Raw genomic sequence first — 25,716 nt, 5'->3', positions numbered from 1 at the left:
ATTAAACACTATTTTTATCAACTTTACTTTTATAACACAATATAGCACAATAATACCAAACATAAACTTATCTTATCTTTAAAAAAAAATTAAGCACTTGTAAAGTAATTCCAATTAATAATGAAAGATAATTTTAGAAAAAAAAACACCCAACAGACCAAAAAAGAATTGAGAGAGCAAAAGCCTTCACGAGCATAATTTAACGATAAAGCATGTGAAGTTTCACAGAAATTATCAGGGATCAAATTCTTGTGGTGGTATTTGTCTCATGTCGAAGTGTGAACTAAATGCCATGCTTTATGTGTGTATAGATTGTGACTATATCTAAGTTTACCTAATAGACGAATTAGGGGAAATGTCGTCCATCCTCAAGGCTAGTCAGGGCGAAACTCGAAACATGAGTTATCAAAAAAGAAAAAAAAAGGAAAAAAAAAAGAACGAGGGAGCAAAAATGCAGGCACTCTCATCTGTCTGCAGCCACGGCGGAGTCCATCAAAACGGATAATAAAGAATTCATATGCTAAAACTAGGGGAAGATCTGATGGCTTCAAGAAGGTGAGGGGGGGGGGGGGGGGGGGGGGATGTGAATGGTTGCCAATTAACTCCATTTACATATAAATTTTTTAATAAAGTCAAACCTATACTTCATTTTTATATTCATTTTACTTGCAAACGAGAATAATTGAGATTCATTGAAAAGCCACTTACATCCCTAAAATGCTTATAGCGAGATCTTTTATCTTTACTGTTGCTAACAACTCCTTTTATGACGACTCCTGTGAGTCTCCGTCAAAACAGTATAACAAAATATAATGTTTGATTGTGTGTCACATCAATACAAATTAAGTTGTAAAGAGATTGCATGGAGAAAAGCTGACCCTGTAATCTTAACATATAGAAATTGCATCGCAACTGAAAAATGAAACATGTGATCACTTGGAGAGATTAGAAATAAGGCCAAATATACCCATATGGTAACCAACAACATGCGAAAGAACAGCAGGAAGGAATGAAAGAAAGACTTTGGTCGGTCTATTCTAGCGACAGCAATCTCTAAAACCAAATGGGAAACTTGGTGCTTCAGATTAAGATAAAAAATAGGTCACTAAAACAAAGCAAATTAAGTTTTATAAGTGTATTTAAGGACCCTTTGAAAACATTTTATGATTGCAACAAGTTAATAAGTTCAATTAATGAATTGTAAAATTTAAAAATTCTTGTAACAACAAACCTAAAAGTTCAGTTCGTGACAAATTAAAAAAATTAAAAATTCATTTTAAAATTGTAACAAATGTAAATGCTCATTTCTTTTGTAATTTACCCCAAGAAATTATATTATTATAGACACTTAAAAAAGTTTAACCGCACGATAAGTAAACATGACCATTACATATCTGGTAGTTTTCATTAAACTTCAAATGTGACCATTAATGAAAATAATAATGTTTTTATCTCCCTTAAAAAGAGTTTTTTTTTAAGTTAACATGTGACCATTATTTCGTGAAGAAAATTCAGAAAGTATATTTTTCGTGTTAAAGTATAAAGTTAGAAAATTGGGTTGTTTAGTTGTAAAAGTAATCTTAATTTTTTTGAAAAGCTTTCCTTGGGTTTCAAGGTAAATGTAAAAATAAACATTTTCCTCCTCCCCTATCATTTGCAACCACCAGTACCAGCAGTTCATTCCTGTCTTAATTAACAATCACGGAGTATACAGAATACATCATTCAGTTGTGCGTCAAGTCAATAGAAATTAAGCTGTAAAGAGATGGCTTCACAGACATGACAATATATATAGCCAGATATGGTAATGAAGAACATGCAAGAGAACAGCAGGAAGGAAGGAAGGAAGGAAGGACTTGCGTCTCTGTTCTATAAACAGCGATCTCTAAATCCAAATGGTAAAACTTGGTGTTTCAGATAACAGGTCACTAAAATAAAACAAACCAAGTTACATTTCATAATCATATTTCATCACCTTTCTAGCTTTTCCTTAATTCCCTTTCCCCTGTTGGATTTGCTGAAGCAGAGCCGCGGCCAGCTGTAGCGTTGCCTGCAGGCGTTTCTGGGGATCCGCCTCGTCATCTTGCGCGCCAGAGCTTTGAAGCTGCGTGTTCCCCTGAGGAGCTGTCTGAAACTCTCTTTGAGGCACATTATTAGATCCCGGCTGCTGCAGCTGCACTTGACCAAACTGAGGTGACGGAGGCTCAGAATGCACCTGGTTATTCGGGAAACCATAGTTCTGAGCAGCAGCCCTGTAAGAGCTTTCAGAATGATTCGTGGTGCTCGGTGGCCTAAAATCTTTCCCTGTCTGCGCCGCGTGCCCAAGAAGCGACGATGCCAATTGTGCAAGCTGTTCCGATTGAAGGGCTGAGACAGGCATAGATGAAGGACCTGGAGGCTTGGGCTCCTGATGGGGTAACTTGCTGCTCCCAGCTAACGGGAAACCTGATACTCCAGTACTGTAGCTACTCGTTTCATGCAGAGTCCTAGGCATGCCCGCGTTATATCCCTCCACCACAGCAGGATCAGCGGCTGCATTGGACGCTTGTAGTGCCATATTTCTAGCACCGGAATTTGAGTTCTGCAGATGCTGAGGAATCCAGTTTGGTGCAACACCCTGGTTTCGCTGATTAAGCATATAATCGAACCTGTTCTCATTGCTGGTCTCAGGCATGCCTGCAGAAGCATGAGCAGAGCCTGAAAGGGATGCAGGTGATGCCGCTGCCAAATTTCCTTGATAAGATAAATTCACCGCAGACTTTCCCAGATTGGGGAAAGACGGCACTGAGGGATAAGGTCCCGAAGGTGAAGCTGGTTTTGGATATGACGTATCGCCGTGATAGGGCATGACCTTAGTATCGTTTATGTCGTGGGGATGGGGAAAAGAAGAATCCACATTGGCACCAGGATTATCTAACCTTAGAATGACACCGGAAATGCTCAACTTCCCTGGAACCTTAAGTACTTTCTCTGAGAATTCTGAAGGGGGTACAAGAAACAAGGTAGTTCTTTCATCCAACTTAGCGACTGCTGCTCGCTGCTTTTCCTCCAGATAATGCATAAATTCATTGTAAAATGCCATGTCAGCATCACTTTCTGGAACAAAGAACACCACCCAGGCACCAGAAGCTTGATAGTAATGCTTCGCAAGCATGTCTAAACCAGTCCTCGCAGTGCAATCTATGAATTCAGGCCTGCAGCACAAAAGTAGATCTGTAAGTTTCAATATCCAAGATGAACAAAATTCTTTCACATGTGAATGAAATCAGATATTCAATGATATTTTACTTCTCATGTTTTCTAGACATTTCAAAAAGGCCTGAAGTGAATTTCTGTTTGAAGTTTTATTTCGTACCCTCATATGCCAAAAAGTGAATGTAATTGTAGTGGGTTGGTATTAGCATACGATGATTTACGCTAAGTGCCCCTATGATGAGAGAGATTATATTTTAATAGGCAAAAATAAATTATAAATCAACATAGCCATGGGAAGATTTTAAGGTTAATCTAATATGTAGGTCCCACGGATAGACAGAAGCAGGTTAATCTAATATCACTCATGTAATTAGCTTTTATGTTAAATCTTGAAGGGGACACATAGCACTAATCCTGTCCTTCCTGAAGGTCACATTTAAAGATGAGTTTTAAACTTACAACAACATGTCGATTACTTTGCCCACAGGAAAACAGCGAGCTCGACAGATGGGAGTGCCTCCCTTTGCTATTGTCCCTTCCCATTTCCACTCTTTACTTAAAGAAGGCTGTTGTGATTCGGGAGTTAATCTTTTCCAATCAACAGGATTTGGAGGCAATGAACCAGTTGATCCGGCCTGGAAGCTATCATGAGATGCATTCCATTGTTCACTCCGTTCCCTATATGGTTGGATTAAATTCATTGCATGATCAGGAATTTGTTTGTACCCATAAGGTCCAGACTCAAAACTTTTATCAGGAGCCTCAGACTGAGGAAAATCAGAGAACATCCTAGGGAAAACATGTTTTCCTTGATCTGGACCAGACAAAGGATATTCTGGAAGTTCATCATCAGGGGGTAAGGAGCCAGTTTTTAGCTTCTTAGCTCCATGAAAGAGCAAGGCTTCTTCTGGCAAATCCCAAGAATCATCATAAAATGGTCCTTTTCGGGGGAACTGCTGAGGAGAGAAATCACGGAAGTGAGCACTTCTGTCTCTTGTAGGACTACTGCAACGTTCATACATATGGTCAGGTAGCCCTAGCTCAGGCTCAAGATCCTGGAACCTCCTCTGTTCAAATGCACCACCCACACTTGTCCTCAAACTGCCCTTCCGGCCAAAATTCACATCAGGATCCCCAGACTCCATATCAGATATAAAATGAGACTTCATGGCTGGTTCTCCAGCAAAGCTCCCATAATCTCGCTCCTGCCGTAAGTTCTCAGATGATCGAGCATGGCCATATGACTTGTAACGTGGGGAGGAAGGGGCATTCAGTGAGTTTCTTCCACTGTTGGATGAGCCAGAATCACTCTTTGCAAAACAAATATGTACTCGAGGATTACCAAATAATTTCCCTTGGAGGGTTTCTTTTGCCCTGCAGGCTGCCCCCAAATTTTTGAAGCGAACAAATGCATAACTACGACCCGGGAAGGAAGTAATCTTCTCAATATCACCAAATGGTGAAAAGGCCTTCCTTAAAATTACTTCATCTACCTTCAACAATGCTGGAAACCCAACCCATAAGACCTCACTTGGCCGTTCTGCATTTTTGTCACTCATCTTGGAATTTTCAGGATAATAAGGGTCCGGACTAGGTTGACGCATTCTAGGATCTCTATGTGAGAAAGGAGATCCTCTTACCGCAGAACGCTCATCCCGGTGATGCAAGTAATCATCATCACGTGAAGGTGTTGATGACTTTTCCTGTGATATAAAATCAGATTGAAATACAACAATTTATCAGCTTTGGTGAAAGAGGAAAAAATATTCTTCCAAGGTTGCAAGTTTTGATTCCTCAATAATATAAAACACAATTGAACCTCAACCAAAGAAAATAAGCTTGATTGTCAACAAAAGATTAAGGCGACCATCCCAGACAGGAAGTAGAAGAGTATGATATGATTACATTCAGAATGGAGAAAGAAACAGAAGCAACATGAAAATTTCTCACAGAAGCCATCATTTTAACATTATACTCATCAACAAGAGAAGTTACCAGACCATTAGAAAAGGCCCCACGAGAAGGTGAAAGGGGGAAGAACACATGACTTAGGTTAAATTCATGAATTTCACTAAAAGTCAAAAAAAATTCCCTTAAATTGTTTTCTACCCTAAATTTATGCCAATTTCCATTGTTGGGAAAAGCTCGGGTGGGAATATCTCTAGTAAAGCTAGATTTCACTAAAAGTCAAAAAAAAATTCCCTTAAATTGTTTTCTACCCTAAATTTATGCCAATTTCCATTGTTGGGAAAAGCTCGGGTGGGAATATCTCTAGTAAAGCTAGAAAAAAACCTACCATTTACCAAACAATATCTGGTAGCTACTCCAAAACTCATAACAAGGTGTGTGTACACAATCTCAGACAAGACTAAGTTTTAGCGCTTAGCTCCTCTTTTGTACAGGGTATCCGGTCTTAAGGCATCTCTCTTTTATAAATCACTTTCTCATGGACAAACAACAACAACAATCCCAAACCTTAATCCCACTAGGTGGGATTGATGACGTGGCTTGAGAAAAACAAAGCAAAAAATAAAAAATAATAATAAGAGAGAAAGAAACTGGATCTCAAATGTCACAAAAGCCAGTAACCAGCAGTATGCACAAACTTGACTTCATTCATCGCTCTCTGTTCAGCCCCCCCCCCCTCCTCTTTTTCTTCCCTTTCTTCTGGGAAACAGCAAAGCTAAAATCTTTCTGCTATTAAGAATTATGGCACATATCAACAAAATACAACAAACAGTAAGAGCGTACAAGTCCAATTGAATTCTGAGAAAAAGTCAAACAGGGATCAAAGAGATAAAATGGATCACCTGTTGAATGCAACGGCCAAAAATGCTTTCATCAGTTCAAAAAGGAACTATTTCCATATAGTAATCTGCCTTCATTTCTAAAAGAGGGCCACCAAATTGCCTTTATTATATTTCTCAAACATATTCTCGAAGTATTGTTGTTGAAGAACATGAGCGGAAGCCACACAACTCTCAGATCACTGATCTGACGCCAAACTTCCCTCCGATCAGTATGATCAGATAGAATTTAGTAAGGGAATTGAGAGAACAGAGAGAGAGCAAGATGAGAGAGAGAATTGAGGGACAAATTCAGATTGAATTAGGATTCAATTTCTTGATGCCTCAAGCAGATGGGATTGGGTCCCCTTATATATTGGATCCCGCACTTTCATCCCGCCAAAACTGAGATCACAATTTACATATGGTCCCCTTCTAGAATCAGCTAACCACTTCTATAACTACTTGCACATGTGGGCTAACCACTTGCACATGTAGGCCTCCCCCCCTAAGTATTTAGAGCGTGACAAATTTCCCCCCGCTTGAAAATTTTCTTGTCCTCGAGAAATGTTGAGTAGGTGGCCACTTGAGGAAATTGTCTGAGTAAATTAGGCAAATACTCTCAAGTATTATTGTCATGGCAAAGGTCAGACCATTTTACCAATACTTGTATGATAGGGGCTCCATGTTTGTATATATGACTCTCCGGTCTAATACAACACTTGGCTCCGCAGTGACATCAACTTCCTTAGAGAGTTGTGATAACATAGAATTCACTGGTTGTGCTCCCACTGATCTCTTGAGCAAAGAGACATGGAAGACAGGGTGAATTCACGAATCTTCTAGCAACGATAGTTTATACGCCACATTCCCAATTTTAGTCACTATAGGATATGGCCCGTAATACCTTGGACCCAACTTGGTCACTAGATGAGTTAGTCTGAGCTTCAGGTACACTTCCTCCCCTACATTGAAATCTATTTCGCTTCTCCTTCTATCCGCAAATTGTTTCATGCGATTTTGAGCCATTGCCAGCTCTTCCTTAAGTTGTTGTAGGACCCCTTGCCTCTTTTCCAAGTTAGCCTCCTGCTCCCCCACTACAGGAAGTAGTGGGGTTTGTAGCCAAACAAAGTCTCTAACAGGGACCTTTTGAGCGAGCTATGGTGACTGGAATTGTACCACCACTGTGCAAGTGATATCCACTTGTGCTAGCCTTTTGGGTGTAGGAAGCATAGGTAGCATAGGTAACTCTCCAAACACTGATTCACTCTCTCGGTTTGGCCATTTGTTTGAAGATGGTAGGTCGTAGACATTTTGACTGTATTAACTCCTACCAAAACAAACTGGTAAATATTTTATCCTTGTCTAAGATTATTGATTTGGGAACCCTATGCAATTTCACCACTTAATCCAAAAAATTTCTTGACACTTCCTGCGTGGTATAGAGGTGAGTAAGGCCTAAAAAATATGCAAACTTTGTGAACCGATCCACCACCACCACAATGCAGTCTTTTCCTTCAGATTTAGGCAACCCCTCTATAAAGTCCATTGTCACACTCTCCCACGCCTATGCAAGTATAGGCAAAGGTTGTAACAAGCCTGGTTGAGCCACTATCTCATACTTGCATCTTTTGCACGTGTCACAAGCCATCACAAATTCTATTACAAACCTCTTGAGCTAGGGCTAATAGAAAAGTTGTTTCACCTTATAATGTTTTGGATTCCCAAGTGTCCCCCAAAGGGGGATTCATGGAGTGAGTGTAGTATCTCCTTCTTGAGTGCCTCACAGTTCTCGATCATCAACCTCCCATTATATCGGATCACCCCTCGATTAAGTGAATACCCGAGCTTCCCATTGGAGTCCAACACTAGTTGCTCCAATAACTCTTTAATCTTCTCATCTCATTCATAGCTGGCTACTACCTCCTGATACCAATTAGGAGTTATGACTGTAATAGCAATTGAGAACCCCTCCTCATGGCACCTAGGCAATGCATTAGCCGCTACATTCTTTTTTCCCTTCCTATATTGTATGACGTAATCTAAACCCATTAGTTTAACCATTCATTTCCTTTGGAGGTGCATATGGAGTCTTTGTTATAGAAAGAACTTTAGGCTCTCCTGATCTGTCCTAATTATGAATTGACTCCCTTCCAAGTAGTGTCTCCATTTCTCTACCACCATCAAAACTGCCAATAACTCTTTTTCATAGATACTTAACCCCAAATGTCTAGGGGACAAGGCTTGGTTGAGATATGCCAAGGGCCTCCTTTCTTGCATCAACAATACTCCTACCCAAGTGTTGCAAGCATCGATTTCCAATACGAAGGGTTTACCAAAATCTGGTAATCCCATTACTAGTGCCCTGCTCATAGCCTCCTTCAGCTATACAAAAGCCTTCTCTGCTTCTGAACCCCACTTAAACTCCTCTTTCTTCAACAATTCTATCAGAGGCCTACTTATGATCCCATAATATTTCACAAACCTTCTGTAGTACTCGGTCAACTCCAAAAAACCTCTCAAGGCCTTAATGTTAGTAGGCCTCGACCATGCCCCCATGGCTGCCACCTTCCTTGGGTCGATACTCACCCCTGCATTAGAAATTACATGCCCAAGATATTCCACTGGTCTTTGACCGAAAGCACATTTTGACCTCTTAACATACAATTGATTAGACCTAAGAATCTCAAATGCAGTCCTTAGCTGGTCTAGAGGCTGGCTAAAAGTTTGGTTGTATGCCAATATGTCATCAAAGAAAACCACAATGAATTGGCGTAGGAAGGGTTCAAAGACTTAGTTCATTAGGGATTGAAAGGTGGCTGGGGCATTAGTGAGCTTGAATAGCATCACCAAGAACTCATAGTGGCCATGATGGGTTTTGAAAGTTGTTTTGGGAATATCATAAGGTTTCATGCAAATTTGATGATACCCTAAACATAGGTCTAGTTTAGAAAAGATTGTGGCATTCATCTAGCAAATCTTCAATGATAGGTACAGGAAACTTGTCCTTAACAGTCAGGGCATTGAGTTGACGATAATCAACACAAAAACGCCATGATCCATCCTTTTTCTTGACAAGTAGGATAGGGGATGCATAAGGGCTTTGGCTTGATTAAGAATTTGTGCAACATCTTCTTAACCATCTTTTCAATCTCTGTTTTCTGGCTTAAGGGGTATCTATAGGATCTAACATTGATGGGTTCTAAGTTGGGTTTGAGATTGATGGAATGATCAAAGGATTGCTTAGGTGGTAGGCAATTAGTATCTACAAAGAGATCCTCAAATTCAGCCAAAAGCATATTAAGTAGGTGTAAGTGATGTACCTCCAATTTACTCTGATCTAGGGTGTTGATGGCTAGTTTGGATGGAAAATAGCTGGGCAACTAGGGCCCATTTTCTGTTGAACATCTTGTGAAGCTTCTTCCCCATAATCATCTTACAAGTCCCTGTTTCCTTACTACCTGTAAGCATCAACTTCTTACCCTCCTTCTCCAAAGTCACTTCCATTCAATTGAAATCAAAGCTTATGGGGCTCCCCTTTTTCATCTAATTCACCCTTAGCGCCACATCATAGCCCCCCAACTTAAGAAGCCTTAGGTCGGCCTCAAACAATTCCCCTTGCATCTCCCAGCAAAACCCTGCACAAGTTGATTTACTCAACACTTTATTGCCATTGGCAATAGTGACTATCAATGGCTGGGTCCCCGTGAGTCTACAATTGAGCTTCTTAGCCGTATTTTCATCCAAGAAACTATGGATACTTCCACTATCAATTAAAATCATAATGCTACACTCATGCACCTTACACTCAACTTTTATAATCTTATTATTGGCTAGCCCCTTGAGGGCATGTAATGAGATCTCCCTATTGTCCTCTCCCTCCAATTCCACCGGTTCCTCCGTTACCTCCTCTTCTACCATAATTCCATCCTCCCTTTCGAGCAAGAGCAGTTGCCTCTAGCATTGGTGTCCCGGAAAATACTAGCCACCACATTTGAAGCACAATCCTACCCTCCTCCTTTGCTCAATCATTCTCCCACCCTATACTGTTGTAGAGTTAGCAGAGGCAGGAATCATCACCCCTTTTGGTCCTTGGTTCACCCTAACCAATTCCTTGCCATACCCCTTACTCGCTTGTGACATAGTTCCAGTGACAATTCCCCTCGATTGCTACGTTTATTTCTTCATTATGGCTTCCACCATTATCTCCTATAGCCTAGCACTCTCAACTGCTTGTTCCACCATTCCCGGGTGTAACATCTTCACCATAGGTCTAAGCTCCTCACTCAACCCACTCATGAAGCTTGAAACAAAGTATGCTTCAGAGAGGTGTGGGTTGAGATTGAGCATGAGGGACTTCAATTCTTCAAACTGAGCCTGGTATGACTGCACTCCTCCTTCTTGCTTAAGTTTGTTGAACTCTTCTACCACATCCATTCTAATTCTATCACCGAACCTCTCACATAACTTGTCCGCAAATTCTTCCATGGACACTTCCCACTTACCTTCGACCACCCTTGATACCAAGCATCCCCAACATCATTGAGATAGGCAACTACCAAAGCCACCTTGTGCCCCTCCGATACATTATACCAGTTGAACATCCGTTCACATCTCCTCATCCACCAACGTGGGTTAACCCCATCAAACAGAGGTATCTCCAATTTAAGCATCGGGAACCCCAGCTAGTTTAGAACAAACGATCCCTTTCACCGTCGCTCCATCACAGTCTCCTCTACCTCTGTTGGAGCCACCTGAATTTCTTAGGGCCCTACATTCATATTTCCTACTATCGATTAGGACCAGTTCCATCCTTTCTCTAGGAGGAAAATCGATGGAGATTCTTACCTGATTCTACCGGGTAAACATCACCATGAAACTTTGAAGCTGATCTCATATATGAGTTCCCACTTCCTCTCTAATCTGTGAGATCGCTCCATCCAACTACCTCTCCAGTCCTCCCATAGAATTATCCATCTTCCTATCCATTGCCATGATCGCTTCATGGTTCCTAGTTGATCCAATCTCCAACAATTCCACCCAGGCTTGCAGATCAAAAACAATCGAATTGAATTGTTATAATTGTGACTCCAAATTCTTCATATGCGTCCCCTCTGCCATCCAAACTCCTCCAAATTATCACCAACCCAATCGTACTCCAATACCAAATTGTCAAATCACTAATATGACGCCAAACTTCCCTTTGATCAATATGATCAAAAAGAATTCAGTAAGGGAATTGAGAGAACAGAGAAAGAGAGAGATGAAAGAATTGAGAGAGAAAGAATGAGGGAGAAATTCATATTGAATTTGGATTCAATTTCTCGATGCCTCAAGCGGATGGGATTGGGTCCTTATATATTGGATCCTACACCTTCATCCCACTAAAATTGAGATCACAATTTACATATGGCCCCCTTTAAGAATCAACTAACCACTTCTATAAGACTATAACTACTTGCACATGTAGGATAACCACTTGCACATGTAGGCCACCCCCCCCCCCCCCCAAGTATTTAGAGCATGACAACAACCTCCAGGTTAAGGATCCCTTCCATGGTAGACCCAATAAAAGAAAGAGGGCCGAGAGAGAGAGAGAGAGTACATACTATGGTTCCAATGATGCTTATTTTTACCATAACAACAAATGGTAAAATAGAATAGGCATGGACAAGAAAATAAGCCCAGATAAGCATTTTACTTTTTGTGCTTTGCAAAGCTCTTTGAACCAATGCACACACAAAACAACAATGCACTATCATATGGTTTTTAAGTAATGGTAGTAATAAGGTAAGGCCAAAAGATTGTATAGAGAGTATAAAATAAATTTTGTAAAATTGATATTAGACTAACCAGTTTAAACAAATCCCATGAACATTTACTCTATTAGAGTGTGTTTCCATCCAACAGGGACTAGTATGTTTCCTGATTAAACGTTTTGCCATATCCCAAACTAGGTGTTTTACAAAAGAAAATTTCTGATCTAACATTGCTGACACAGGCTAAACAACAACAGCACTAAAGATACTATTATCAACAGAATGTAGGTTCACTTGAGCAAATTCCCTTGTCGATTGTACATGCTTCTGTTGATCAGCCTGACCCACATCAACGCAACAAACTAGATGTACTTGCAAATATGAAGAGATTTGTTAAAATAGTTCTCAAGAAACTAATGCCTGATCTCACAGCCACCATAGGAGATTTATCTTCATGATTCCAAGAAGCTGAAAGCACAAGCATCTAATGGTCAAAACACCGAACTTTCAAAGAATTCCAATGCGATGCAGATATTAAAAAGATTTCACAGCATGTGGATTCAGGAAATGGGATCACCGTCTCTGTGATTTAACAAGATAAACAGCTTTGGACAGACACAACAGAACTCAAATAACACCAGCAACACAGATCTGGCAGAAAAACATGTGTGAACTTCAACACAAACAGGGCAGACTATTGTTTTTAACTTGTCTAAAACTTAAGTGAACTCATGAAATCAAAACTCTAATAGTTGGATGTTTGACATAGAACACAACTTCATACTTCCAATGATCAGTTTTACATGAATATGTTGGATACATTTTCTATCTGCACGAAAGCGATTTGCGATATCACATATTACAATATTTCCAACAATCCTCTCTTTCTAAATTAATGTGTATTTAAAGGAAGAAATATATATATTATACACACACACACACACAAAAAGGCAAGCAGATTCCTGAACAGGTATACTGCTATCTATAAACAGTGTTTAGAAATCTCAAATTAAAAATTAGAACAACTTACTAATGCAAAATAAAAAACTAGAAAGGAGGGGGATTGTATAGCATCCCATGATGATCCCACTTCTACTAAGGAAATCACGTGCATGATTTCAATACAAAAAAGCAAGCAATTACTAATGGACTACTTTAAAATAAAACAAAGAGGCATCATTCATTTGTACTGGTTTGGTCAACTTTCCATAGAAAGTTTCACATTCAATATTAGCTTTTGCCTTACCTACAATTCCAATAGATCAACAGCCCGCAATTAGATTAATGGTTAGTGGATTAAGATGCCAAAAAACATCACGTGGAAGAAAGACATCTGATTTCAAAGGTCACTTCCAGCCATCTATAACTCCATCTAAACCCAAAAGATGTCCATGAGACCTAGAAGACTATCACTTCACCAAGTGTATTCAACTCACCCTAACATCAACAGAACAGTAGCACATGAACATGGACATCCCTGCATTTTTTCCCCCAGCCCCACAACACACCACCCCAAAAAAAGAAAAAAAATAACAAAGATACACTGAAATCAATAAAACAATTCCAATTATCTTCAAAAAGATGAAGGTCAAAATAAGAGAATTGACAGGGAATGCCCCAATTAGTTTCAACCAATCACAACTTAGTCAGGAAATGAAGTGAACATAAGACAAACTTCCTGTTCTGTTCTCCATGAGTGTCAAAAGTTATGCACTTTATATTGATTGATTTCTGCACTTAAGGCCTTTACTTTAATTGAATTTAAGAACCAGATTGCTAAATGAGATAACACGAAAATGAAACCCCTGTTTGGAAAAAATGAATTCCACAAATTTTTGTAGAGTTCATTACCAATTCCAACTTTTTATGCTTGGAATGAAACCCTGTCATGACCCAAGGATCCATAAAAGGGCAATATAGTAATAGGTTGATAATAGTTGTTAGAAAATATTTTAGCATTTGGTTAGAAGCATATAGGTGTTGTTATGCAGTTAGTTAGGAGCAAATATGCCTATATAAGGCTATGTAAACAAATGGGATTTTCATACTTGAATTAATGAAATGATATTTTCAATTTCTCTCTCTACAATTCTCCCCATTCTCCCTCTCGTTTCTTCTCTGCATCTCACCCTCATTTCTCTCTAAATTACTCCCCCATTTTTGTCCAATTTCCCCCTAATTCCTTCTGTTCTTGATTCTATTCAATCGGATCTTTCTGATTGCCAATTGTACCCTAGGCTAAACCCTAGCTACATGACAAACCCCTGTTTGGAAAAAATGGATTCCACAAAACTTTTGTGGAACTCATTACCAATTCCATGGAATTCAACCATACCAACCCATATTCCACCAAAATAGGTGGAATTTGGAAACGAATTCCACAACTTGAGGATAAAATTTGTTTGTGGACAAAAATACCCTCCCTCTCTCTGCCACTTTGAGTTGTCACCGCCAATCTCCGACAATGTTGCCAGTCCTCACCACTCCCACATCACTGTCGAAGATTGCAAGCCACTCCCTCCCTCCCTCTACCACTTCAAACTCCTCCCACCAATCTCCCTCTTCATAACTGACCCTCAGCACTCGGACGTCACCACCAGAGATTGCAAGCCACTCCCTCCCCCCTTCCTCTGCCACTTCAAACTGCAACCACCAATCTCCGTCTTCATTGCCATCCCCGTCATTGGCCCTCACCACTCCGGCATCACTGCTGGGGCTTGCAAGCCAAAGCCTTTTGGGTATAATTTTATTCAACTCTTTATTTTATTTCTATTTAGTTTTATTTAAATTATTGAATATAATATATTTAGTTAATTCCTAATTACAGAATTAATTTTGAAATTTAATATATATGTGTACATTGTAGAATATAAAAATATGTATATATGTTTTTTTCCTTTTTTATAACAATTATTTTTTTTCTTTACTTTAACAATATCATTATATTAAGGGTATCTCAGGAAGTAAGAGCAAATGAATTCAATTCTAGATTCATTCCAAACATAAATTTGTGAAATTCAATTGAATTCAATATTTTAATTTGTCATTCTAAACATAAGAATTCATTTACATATAAATTCTATGTACTAAATTTCAAGTTCATTCATTGCAAATGGAGCATTGCAGCCTAAAAGTACTTTCCTGTAGAAAGTACTAAGGTGGCTGGCATCCATTTAAGTTAGGAGATGTGAGAGCAGATATTTTTGAACACTAAAGCCAAGTTGCATGATCTAGCTCGACAGTTAAAAAGAGTTGCATGATGACACATTGAGGCCATTTGAAAGATTAACACTCAATAAAGTAGGGTAATATGCTTTCTAGCATCAGGATACTTTTTAGAAAGGGGACAAAGAAACAAAAATAGATAGAAGCTGGGTTATGCTCCAATTATTCCTTACAAAGAGCATATGGAAATGATAAACATATAAAAACTAAATCATCATCAATTGCACCTTCTCCTAACGATTTAGGTTTGGTGGCATGGCATTCTCAATGTCAATTGACTTATAAAAGTCACATTGATAATACAAATCCATGCAAAAGTCATTGTGGCAAAATCTTATGCCAGATGCCCTTCCTAGTGCAACCCTCTAGCAAGGGAATATAGAAAGCCAACATCAGTAGGTTTTTGATTGCTAAAACTTTTGCCAAATTCATAACAATGGTTTCTGAATGATGCAGCACAGGAAGGGCAACAACAAAAGAAACAGTTACTAGTCCTTCAGGCTCAAAAGAGCAGATGATAAGAGGTTAGAACCGAATGAAGTTCCAAAAACTTAAACAGACATAATTAGGCTCTGCAATCTGGATTTCAGAGAATATAAATAGATCTCAACACGGTTTTTCAAGGAGTTTTTGCACTTAGTGATGGAGGATATGGAAATAAATATTTTGGCAAATATAAATCTAGGCATAAAATTAGGAATTAGTATCATTTATTTCCTAGTTTTTATCTCTCTCCTTATTTATTTTGTTTATCTATTAGTTAAACTTAATTCTTTAGTTATTAGGTTTCACTAGAATACTAGTTAGAGTGGGATTAGTTGCCTATATATATCTGTTTCCGATAAAATTGAAGGCAGCCCTGACTATTAATTTAGATATTGAGTTGACCTTTTGATTGAGTTTTTGGTTTGTTCTTGTTTTCTTTTGGGTATCTGCATGAATTGGTATCAAGGTCTTTATGATACACGGCCTTAGTCAGTCCTGACCAACATTCTGCCAATTTTTTTAATCAGTTTCACAGTAACAACTAGCACAAGTCACCACCATCATCCTTCAAAACTATTCACAACCTTCATCCACAACAAAAGAAATAAAATATATAATGCTACTTCCTATTTTAACACCTAGAGTAATATTTGCCAAAATATTTGTTTCACGACCCCATGGATCCCCGAGACTATAATTGTCATTATAATAGTAGTTAGTTTACATGCATTACTATATTGTACTCTAAGTTGCTGAGAATAATTGTACTTCTCAGTTAGATAGGTTGGAACAGCAAGGTAGTTAGAGAATGTATGTTTTTGAATTGATAATTGAATTTCAGACTTTCCCTCTCATCAAGTCTCTCAAATTCCCTCTCGTTTCCCTCTGATTTCTCTCTCATCTCTCCTTTTCTCTGTTCTGTCTGCAACTCTTCCTCATTTCTGTCTATTATCTCCCCCTTTCTGTCCAATTCTCCCTCCAATCTTTCTGTTCTTGGTCCTAATTCCCTTGGATTCTTCTGATTTCCAATCCAAACCCTGGTCTATTATCTTCCCCCTTTTTGTACATAACAATTTGTTCCCAAAAGGAGTTTCTAACCAAAATAACTTAATTTTAGAAAAATGTCCCAAGCTAGATGGATTTGTCCCTGTTACTATTCTCTCCATTCCTCAGTCACACAGCAGAATGTGATCTCTCAACATTTCTCCTTCTCTCCCCCTCACCATATATACACACATACCTGTGTGTGTGGAATTAGGTTCTCTCTTCCACAAAAATGTAAAAGAATGCAACTTTAATTGAATTAAGACAGAAATACAACCACAAGGCAGCATTGATCAATGGAAAATTTTAATTTACATATGTAAATAAGACTCTTGTTAGGTTCTATAACAATGTCTATGAGCACACTGATATTAACATGATTATCCACACAGTAATGCTAACACAAGCCAAATCTTTTTCATAATCCATTTATTAAAAGCAAAAATCTGATCAGATAAACTCATTATTGCAAAAACATTACTACCATATCATTTCATTGACATTTTATGCATAAAAGTACTATAATAGTATATCTTTCTATATCTACAAGATTGTCCTATTCTAAAGAGGTAACTGGGTAACAGAAAAAATCCTCCACAGACCATGATGGCTGCATTTTAAATTGTATGAAAATTGAGGCAGGCAGAAGAAGATGACTTAAGAAACAATTTAAGAAGACTATTAAGTTAATATGTTTAACTCATCAATTGGCAAGCTAAATCAGCAAGCTCCACATCATGCTCTTTACATGAGAGAGAGAGAGAGAAGAATATGTAAGGAAAAATGAATGAACAATCACTCCACCGAGAACTAGCTGCACTCTGATATAAGCTTAAAGCATAGGAGAAAAAATTAACAGTCAACGGTCTCTTCTAAAAAAAAAATATGTGTTAAGGTTCAACAATGTTGCACAATGAATGGGTATGATTATTAATGCAAATTTAAATAAGATAGCGGAGGCAAACTAAAAGAAAACTTCACCGTGATGGGTGGAATCACTATGTTCTTACTATGATATCAAACTCTGCCAGTTATTACCCATGGATGTCAGCATGGATTTAACAATTTCTGTATCGCAGTTTGATAAAACGTATTACTGTGCGGAGACATCATGCTTTACCATAGAAGATATTACCCGTTTAAGTAATTAATAATAGCAAACGGAAAATGTGTCATCATAGAAAATAAAACATGCAAAGGTCCTCTGTTTAACCCAATAGGAACAGATTTAGGAGAAATTATTGTATTTGCCCCTTCATCTTGTGCTCTTATTTTCCCAGGCATATGCTACTTGTGTATGACTCATTCATTCTGTTTGTCAAAAGAATCCCATTGAGATGATTGAAATGAAGCAACTTTCTCTGCTCCAAATAGAATTGAATTCACAGTTTGTTTACCAAGAAAGTATAGGTTATTGGCCAAAGTTCTGATAAGGAAACAGAGACTGACAGAGGATATAGGAACAATATTCAGAAGCAAGCTCGAGAGAGGTGGTTCATACATTTCCAGAAGCATGCGGACCACACAAGTTAGATTGAAAGAGAATTAGGTAGCATTAACAAATTCATAAACTTCCTGGCTTTGTGATGGGAATGGAATGGAATGAGTATAATTCAGGAATAACATTGTATGGGTAGAGATTGCTTCAAGAAACAGTTATCTTCCCAGTAGCTGTAATTAAGTGGCGGTTCAGAGAAATCCACTGCAAAGAAGTCAACCATCATTTTTGAAAGACTTATCTAGGCAGTTGCATTCCACTAATTCAAAGTTCAGATCTTGATGGCTACTGGTAGAGACCTGAAAATGTTTTCCAGCATGGCCTCTCTCTGGTGCAGACAACAGCTTGGCTGAAGCCAACTACAGCAGAACTCAAGCATCCTAAAAATTACTTCCAAGGTTTGTATGTGCAAGAGAGCAGAAGAAACAGACAAATCGCCTCTACTCCATTGTTTTTTTAGTTAATTTTTTTAGTCAAAAAGTATCCTCCACCATGTTGTCTGCAATGGCTCAAAATCTTTGGAATATCCCTCTTCAAGATTTTAAGGATGCATACAGGAAATATGAGATGCCCCAGCCCTCATGATTGCCCTAATGGTATGAGGTTACAACAAGCTCCTCTGTTAGCAGGGACCAAACTTCTTTGGGCAAGCCCCCGCACAAAAATTCCATGTGATGCACCATTTACTTTATTTGCATGTACTCCAGATTTTGCTCTCACTAATGGAATTCTTTCCTAATAGATTTTGCTTGATGAGAAACAGAAACACATATTTTCCAGTGGAACACTTCCCTAACAAAAATGAAACACATGCGGGAAAATTATAGTGTGGGGAAGAGAGAGAAAACATGGAAAAAGTGAATCCATGGTCATGTTTCACGAAGAGCCATACTCCAAACTAGCTGACAGCTAGTCCCATAAAATGTTTCATAAAGCGCCTGATCAGGAATTAGGACTATTAAATTTTAATGTTCAATATCAGAATTTAGGTTTGATTTGAATTTTGGCCTTAGATTAAGATTTAGATTTTATCTTTTATTTCTTTTCTTGAGATATCATAGTTAGGTTAATTATGTTTAATTTAAAATTGGATTTTAGCCTATAAATGGGCTTAAAATCTATTCAGAAGTTTACACTTTTGATCGATATTGAACTGATATGATGATTTCCTTGCCTAGATATCTCCCTCACTCTCTGCCTTTGCTTCTTCTGCTCTTCTTTTCTCTTTAATTTCTTTCTGATGTTCCGCATCAGTGCCTTAGTCATTCCTATGAGAAGGTGGAGGACAATGGAACTGGAATTGAATGAATTTGAACCTTTCAAAGAGCAAAGTTCTGCTTACTTGATCAGTTACCACTAGACCTAGAACATGAAATTTTGCTATCATTACTGCCCAGCTTGTTGCCCTCTTAGTGAGATAAAGGCTTTGTATATGTTGTTGTTTAAAGACAAAATGATCTGCAGAAGAGAGAATGTTCCAAATAATTTTTGATTTCATCTTCCTGATATTAATCCTGTTCTAGCATATACATGTTTCACTTGATGATCCATCCAATTCATTAATTGAAGAACCTCCCAGCTACCCAACATCTGACACAAAATTAGCCACCTTGCTCTTACAGCTCATACACACGCATGTGAGGCTAAGGACTTGTTTCTGTATGGAGTTCGTAACAGTATTGACAATGGTATCTCAAGTACCATACACTAGGGCTCTAGCTATCCAAAAATAATGAAGAGATCTAGTTCTAATACTTATATCAACATGACATATTTTAGCTACCAAGCAGTGCTAAGGATTTGCTTCACTCTAGAACTTATCGGGCCTTAATCCCACTGTGTGGAGTCAGCTTGATATGTTGTCTCAGGTTGTTTGATCTGACAAGTTTTACGCTAATTGCCAGCTATCTAATGCAACTGTCCTCTGCAAATAGAAATCCACAGGCAGCTTTAAGGATTTGTTTGACTTTTATGCACATAAACAGAAAAGATAAAAGTGGGCTAGTTAATTCGTCAACTTAGTTTCATGTGAAAGAAGAAAAGGAAGAACACATTGATGGGAGAACAGCTAATCTCTAAATTCTCCATTTAAAAATGGGTTACATGCTTCACACAGATATTTTATAACAGTTCACTCATTGCTCAGAGCTCTAGCAAGAGACATCAAACAATTTCATTTTCTGAATGAGAGTAATTACATTCTAGCTGTGGTTGGGAATTCACATTTTTCCCATCTCCCTATTACTTTGGAGAACTATTAATTCTTTCTATGGCATATTAACTATGTAATCAAGATTAATCAATCACTAATGGTCTCTCTGAAAAACAATAGAACATAATATATCACTCGGAAAATTATGACTTTTAGAAGTCAATTGACATAATAAATATCGTGCACCGTCCCTAACTTGATTAAGAAAAGGTGCAGTCGATGTATGTATACGATGATGTACTGTCGCAAGTCACAATCAATATGGATTTATCTGTAGACAACTAAGTAGGTGTTATTAATCAAATTCCACAAGTTGATGGCACTCAAAGTGCTTAAATTATATTTCTTTAGATGAAAAACCACATGCTAAAAATTTCCAGACTTCTTGTCAGAATCAGTTGGCAATTATCTTTGACAAGCTGGTGTTAATTGAGTTCAAAGATCTGTGAAAGTGGATATATGGAAAAATCACTTAATTTTTTGATAAGTTCTTTGCTTTTTCACAAGGCATATTTTCCATAACACACCGACTTTGGTTTGCTCAGTGCCAAGACAAACTTTCATGAAGCATCAACACCAAGATTGAATTGCTGAGCACTCAGGAGACATGAACACCAGAAACTAACCACTAAAATATTCTCCGTCAGTTTTGAACCAATACCTAGTGGATATGTTTGCTTTTAAAAACCAGAGCTCATTGCCTACATAAGTGGGATGGGATGGTTGACATAGTGAGACCATGGTAACTTTTTATGCTTCTGAGCTTGGCATGAGACGGTTCTCACATTAGACAAGTTTTATATGTTCCAAATTGTTTGCTGCTGGAAATGCAGAATCACTGGTTCAACAGAGAATGTATAATTCAGAATTTCAAATAAGCCATATAATGCCCAAAAAAGAAAAGATATTATGCCTTTATGCTTATCCTGCATTTTATGCAGCAATCAAACATTTTGCTAAAAAGCCAAGCTACAAATAGGAAGATAAAAGACTAAAAAAGTCCTGACCATGCATCAAATTGTCCAAAAATCTAGCTAACATAAGCCACCTGAAACTTTATTTCGTATCAACTCAGAATATAAAAAATAGAAATATATTCCTCCATAGAAACAATAAACTGACCACGTTTTGCTTCTTTTCTTCATTCTGGAAACAAAGACCACTAAACTCTCATGTAAATCATGGTTCTAGAAAAATATTAATTACAATACATCTTTCATAAGTAAAAACCAAACAATATGAAAAATGTCTGTAGGACCTAAAGAAATTTATATCCAATAAACATCCTAAGAAGAGTCTCTTTAAAACTCCTGATACCACAGCTTTCCAGTATGTGTCACACAAGACAAGGATCTAGGAAAATAAGAAGTGACAAGGCCACAATGACAATGACAACAATGACACCAACAAAATTTGATGATAGCAAAATGATCTCCTCCCTCCCCCGGTGGCAACATAAGGTTGCAACCACAATTATCAATAACAAGATTCAAAATAAACAAAAATTCAAGTATATTATAGGTTTTGGTTTGGTTTGAGCTTTGATTACGGATGATTTAATACCAGAACAACAAAATAAAGTTGGCATCCTACTGATAAAGAGATCCTTTGAAATATGAAACCTTGCTCCACAATTCCTTGACTCAATAAAATTTTGCGGAGAATAGAAGTGGTTGAAGCTGAAAAGTGATGCCCGTTTTTCATTCCATTTAGATACATTAAAACTGTTCCCGCATGAAACGAGTGAACTTTATTTCTAGGACCAAGAAGATGATTTATACTTCTCTCTCATGACAAAGGCAGTCGGCCACTGAGATGCAAGTATATTGACTAGTCAATATATGACTGTCAAGTCATTGCATAGAAGAAGAAGAAGAAGAAGAGAGCTTAGAGAGTGGCCCCCCCAATAATAATTATGGAAACAAATAATAGACAGCCTTAGAAAATGATGACCTGCAGTTGCATAAATTATAGAGTTGTCGAGTGCATATTTCTCATTTATTGCCTAAAGGTTTTTTTATTCAAATACTCAGTGTCTCTTGTTTATTATGCATTTATTTATTTTCATATAAGTATTCTGTCTTGTTGATTTGATCTCTAGCTGATTTTCTATTTGGTCTCTACTTGATTTGTTTATTCTGTTGAAGAACTCAATTTCTGAATTGAGCTACATAGGGTTTGTATTTACGCATTTGTATAAAAAGAATCCAAGCTTCTATCCAAGATGAGAGAACATACTTAGAGTTGAGTAAATAGAACAAAGGCATCTAAAAAAGGAAAGAGATGTCTATTCCATAAATTACACTTCTTTTTTTTTTTTTAGAACACATAAATTACACTGTTTAAAAGCCATTGTTGTGCATATCATCCCCTTTTCTGATACTAACAAACAACATAACAGAGACCATATATAAATTCTAGTTTAATACTAGCAAACAACATAACAGAGAGGCCATCTAGAATTCTAATTTACATGTGCTTTTATATGTAAAATTCTTAGTGCCATTAAGTCCGAAGAAAGTTTCCAAGACAACCAAGATCTAGATCCTGTAAGTATTTGGGCAAATGAGAGGGCCTGCTGAGTGAACATGAAATATGAATGTCTACACTTCAAATATCAGATTATTGACAATTTCCCTTCTATTGATGGTGATGGTAAGCACAATATTCAAGAGAAGAACAGAGTACAAAGTACTCTTTTAACTGTAGGATAATCAACTTCTTGCGCTGTAAGCATTGGTCTAAATTGAAAGTCATCAGTTTCACTAGCTAAGAAAAAGTTGGATGCATTCCATGGAAATTGGAAGAAAAGAGCTATCCTCCAATCACACCGTATGTTCTTCATTCCTTGATTGTCTTGTTAAGCAGAACAGATAAGCAACTTAAGAGAGTTGCAAATAGGACAGCCCACTACCTTGTTTATGGACCTTGTTTCTAATTATTTGTCGCATTCAATTGGTAATGCCAGCCTGTATCCTCCAGTTGTTGGAGTGCTAAGCAGCAGGCCAGCAGAATGGGGAGAATGAAGTTGGATGTTATGCTTACGCCCTTATATTTCATCTGATGCTTCTGGAAGGAGAAGAATTGGTGCAAATTTGAAGATTGCCAGTGGTGCAAAAGTAGAAGATTTGCTTATTTACAGCTTCCATTTTCTATGAAGAAAAATCATGTGAAAAAATGCTTTATCGTTGCAGATTTAGGTGAGCTCAACCTCCAGAATGAGCTTTCCTGATCCTGTGTAGTTCTTGTACCAAAGGGTCTATAGATTAAGTTCTTATGGGCAATGAGGGACTTATTTGAGTATATAGTTACAAATTTATTTGGGTTGCAGAAATTCTGCCAAACTTGGTTGTCAACTCACCTGCTAGGTAGAACACATACTAAAGCTTGCAAATGGAAAATGGAAAAGACCTGAATAACTGTTCTTTGCATCAGAAGTTAAGTTCCCCGTGAATGATAGTTACACTTGTAAGGGCTAAGAACTTTCTCCCATGATAGTTATTCAGACTAAATGTTTCTTCTTTTTTGCTGCTTTAAAGTGCTTTATAGCTGGTATTGCATTCAAATAAGAAACCTCATAATTAATGGGCAATATACAAACAGAATAAACAAATGCAAGACTGCTACATATTAAAAACAGACAAAGGTGGACAAAACTAACCGCCTTTGCAAACTCAATTCTAAGTGGATTCCCAGAGATGGCAAAACCTTGAAGTTCTCTCATTGCTGCAAAAGCCCCTTCCTCATTTTTAAAATTAATGAAGGCATAGCTGCGGCCTGGTTGACAAGCAAGGCTCTCAAGCTCCCCAAATTGTGAGAAGTGATCTTCTAATGTGCTCTCAGATATACTGTGAGGCAGATTTCCAACCCAAATATGCCTTGAAGGGGGAGCATTGTTTCGCCCATGGCGGCTCTTCTCTTCAGATCTTGAAGGGTAATCTCGGCGATATCTGTCCCTTGAATCCCTTGACTCCCTTGACTCCCTTCCTCCTCTGCCAGACTACAAAACATACCAGTCCGAAGCAATAAATGCAAATGTAATTAACTACGTCTAACATTGAAAACAGGCACCGAAAGCAGGTATCAGAAGAAACACACTAGGATGAATGGACAAATAAAGGGAAACTCAGTGTAAGAGAATCCCACCAATGTGGAGTATGGGACAGGTCATACGTTTACAACCCCCTCTCCAATCTCCAGTATGCTGGGTGCGAATATCAGATGGAAAGGATAAATAACTTATTTGATTTAACAAAGTCTGAACAGGGAGGGATGGTTAGAACACGCAAAATGCCCCTCTTCTGACTTCTAATTGGACTAGGCATTAGCTAAAGGAGGAGCCATATCCAATCACTTCAAAGCCTAAATAGAGATATCCATATGAGATTATAACCACACGCGTAACAAACAGAAAATCTCACACAAAATTTATGTGGATAAACACCGAGGAAGAAGCACATCAACACCACGATAATGGACTGAGGGCATCTAAACAAGAAAAGAAGGAAGAACAAAATTCTTAACTGTAAACCTTAGCAAATGATGAAACACGAATAGTAATCATCATAAATAGAGTAAATTTGCAACTTCGTGAAGAACCGAAAAGGATCGAAGTGGGAAGATGACGAACCATTGTCGTTTGCCTTGAGTTGAACCGTATCCCAAGAACTCACACTTCACCGAAAGAAAAACAAGCTATGCTGTATCTGCTACTGTCGATAACACAGATGTGTCCATCAATTCGTTCAACGAAAGATCGATGAAGAAAGATCGAGCGACAGAGAGAGAGAGAGAGAGAGAGATTGGCGTTAGGGTTTTGAGGCTTTGAGCAGTGTAGAAGTTAACGGCACCAGAGAAAGCAAGATAGATGGCGATTATGTGCTTACATGGCAACTTATACTGCCACGTTTGCACACGTAAGTTTCCATCAACGATGCACGGAAATGTCTAGAGGGAAAAAGTCGAAATATAAAAAATTATTTTTAAACCTTTTTAATAATTTAAGACCATTTTATAATATTAAAAAAAATCAAAAACCGTCTAAGAATTAATCAAGTTTATTTTTAGATTGGATAATTATTTTAATAATATTTTATATTAAAATTTTTATTTAAAAAAATTTATTTTTTATTTATGTATTTTTCCTTATTTTCATTTTCTACTTTTTTTTAGAATATTATTTCTCTTTTTTCATATTTTTTTATTTCTATTTATATGCAACTTAAGTTTTCATATTTCTTACTTTTTATAAATAATTTTCTATATTTATTTCTCTTAAAGTTTTTCACTTAGTAGCAAGGCAGAGATGTTAAAATGATTTTTTTAATTTGATATTAATTTTTTTAATTTATAATTGATATAAATCAATTATTCATAATTTTTGATTTTATTAATCATCTATACTATTATATAAACAACAAAGAATTCTAGTGTTACAAAATTATATTAATAAAATGAATTCTCAAAATACTCTTTATATTTTTTTACTTTAAAAAATAAAGATAAAACTTA

The 25,716-nt window shown here is 37.5% G+C and overlaps 1 protein-coding gene across 1 annotated transcript; it reads right to left on the bottom strand.

Annotated features, from left to right (window-relative positions):
• Positions 1 to 1,792: 1,792 nt before the first annotated feature.
• Positions 1,793 to 25,062, bottom strand: LOC127792068 (flowering time control protein FPA-like). The gene is made up of 4 exons (XM_052322395.1): positions 24,836 to 25,062; positions 23,867 to 24,205; positions 3,655 to 4,898; positions 1,793 to 3,194 (listed from the first exon to the last, which is right to left on the bottom strand). Exons 1-4 carry the CDS (start codon positions 24,836 to 24,838, stop codon positions 1,991 to 1,993), a joined length of 2,790 nt encoding a protein of 929 aa, XP_052178355.1. The 5' UTR covers positions 24,839 to 25,062; the 3' UTR covers positions 1,793 to 1,990.
• Between the last annotated feature and the right edge of the window lie 654 nt (positions 25,063 to 25,716).

This window comes from Diospyros lotus, chromosome 15 (assembly GCF_014633365.1).
Source record: "Diospyros lotus cultivar Yz01 chromosome 15, ASM1463336v1, whole genome shotgun sequence".
NCBI lineage: Eukaryota > Viridiplantae > Streptophyta > Magnoliopsida > Ericales > Ebenaceae > Diospyros > Diospyros lotus.
The sequence above is the reverse complement of the archived record's forward strand: the minus strand, read 5'-3'. Positions and strand labels throughout refer to the sequence as shown.

What these genes read in the sequence shown, in the direction of transcription:
- LOC127792068 (XM_052322395.1), bottom strand. An exon ending in GAATTGAGTTTGCAAAGGCG is followed by an intron (nt 4,899 to 23,866) that starts GTTAGTTTTGTC and finishes TTTATATCACAG; the next exon opens with GAAAAGTCATCAACACCTTC. An exon ending in AAAGTAATCGACATGTTGTT is followed by an intron (nt 3,195 to 3,654) that starts GTAAGTTTAAAA and finishes TTTGTGCTGCAG; the next exon opens with GCCTGAATTCATAGATTGCA.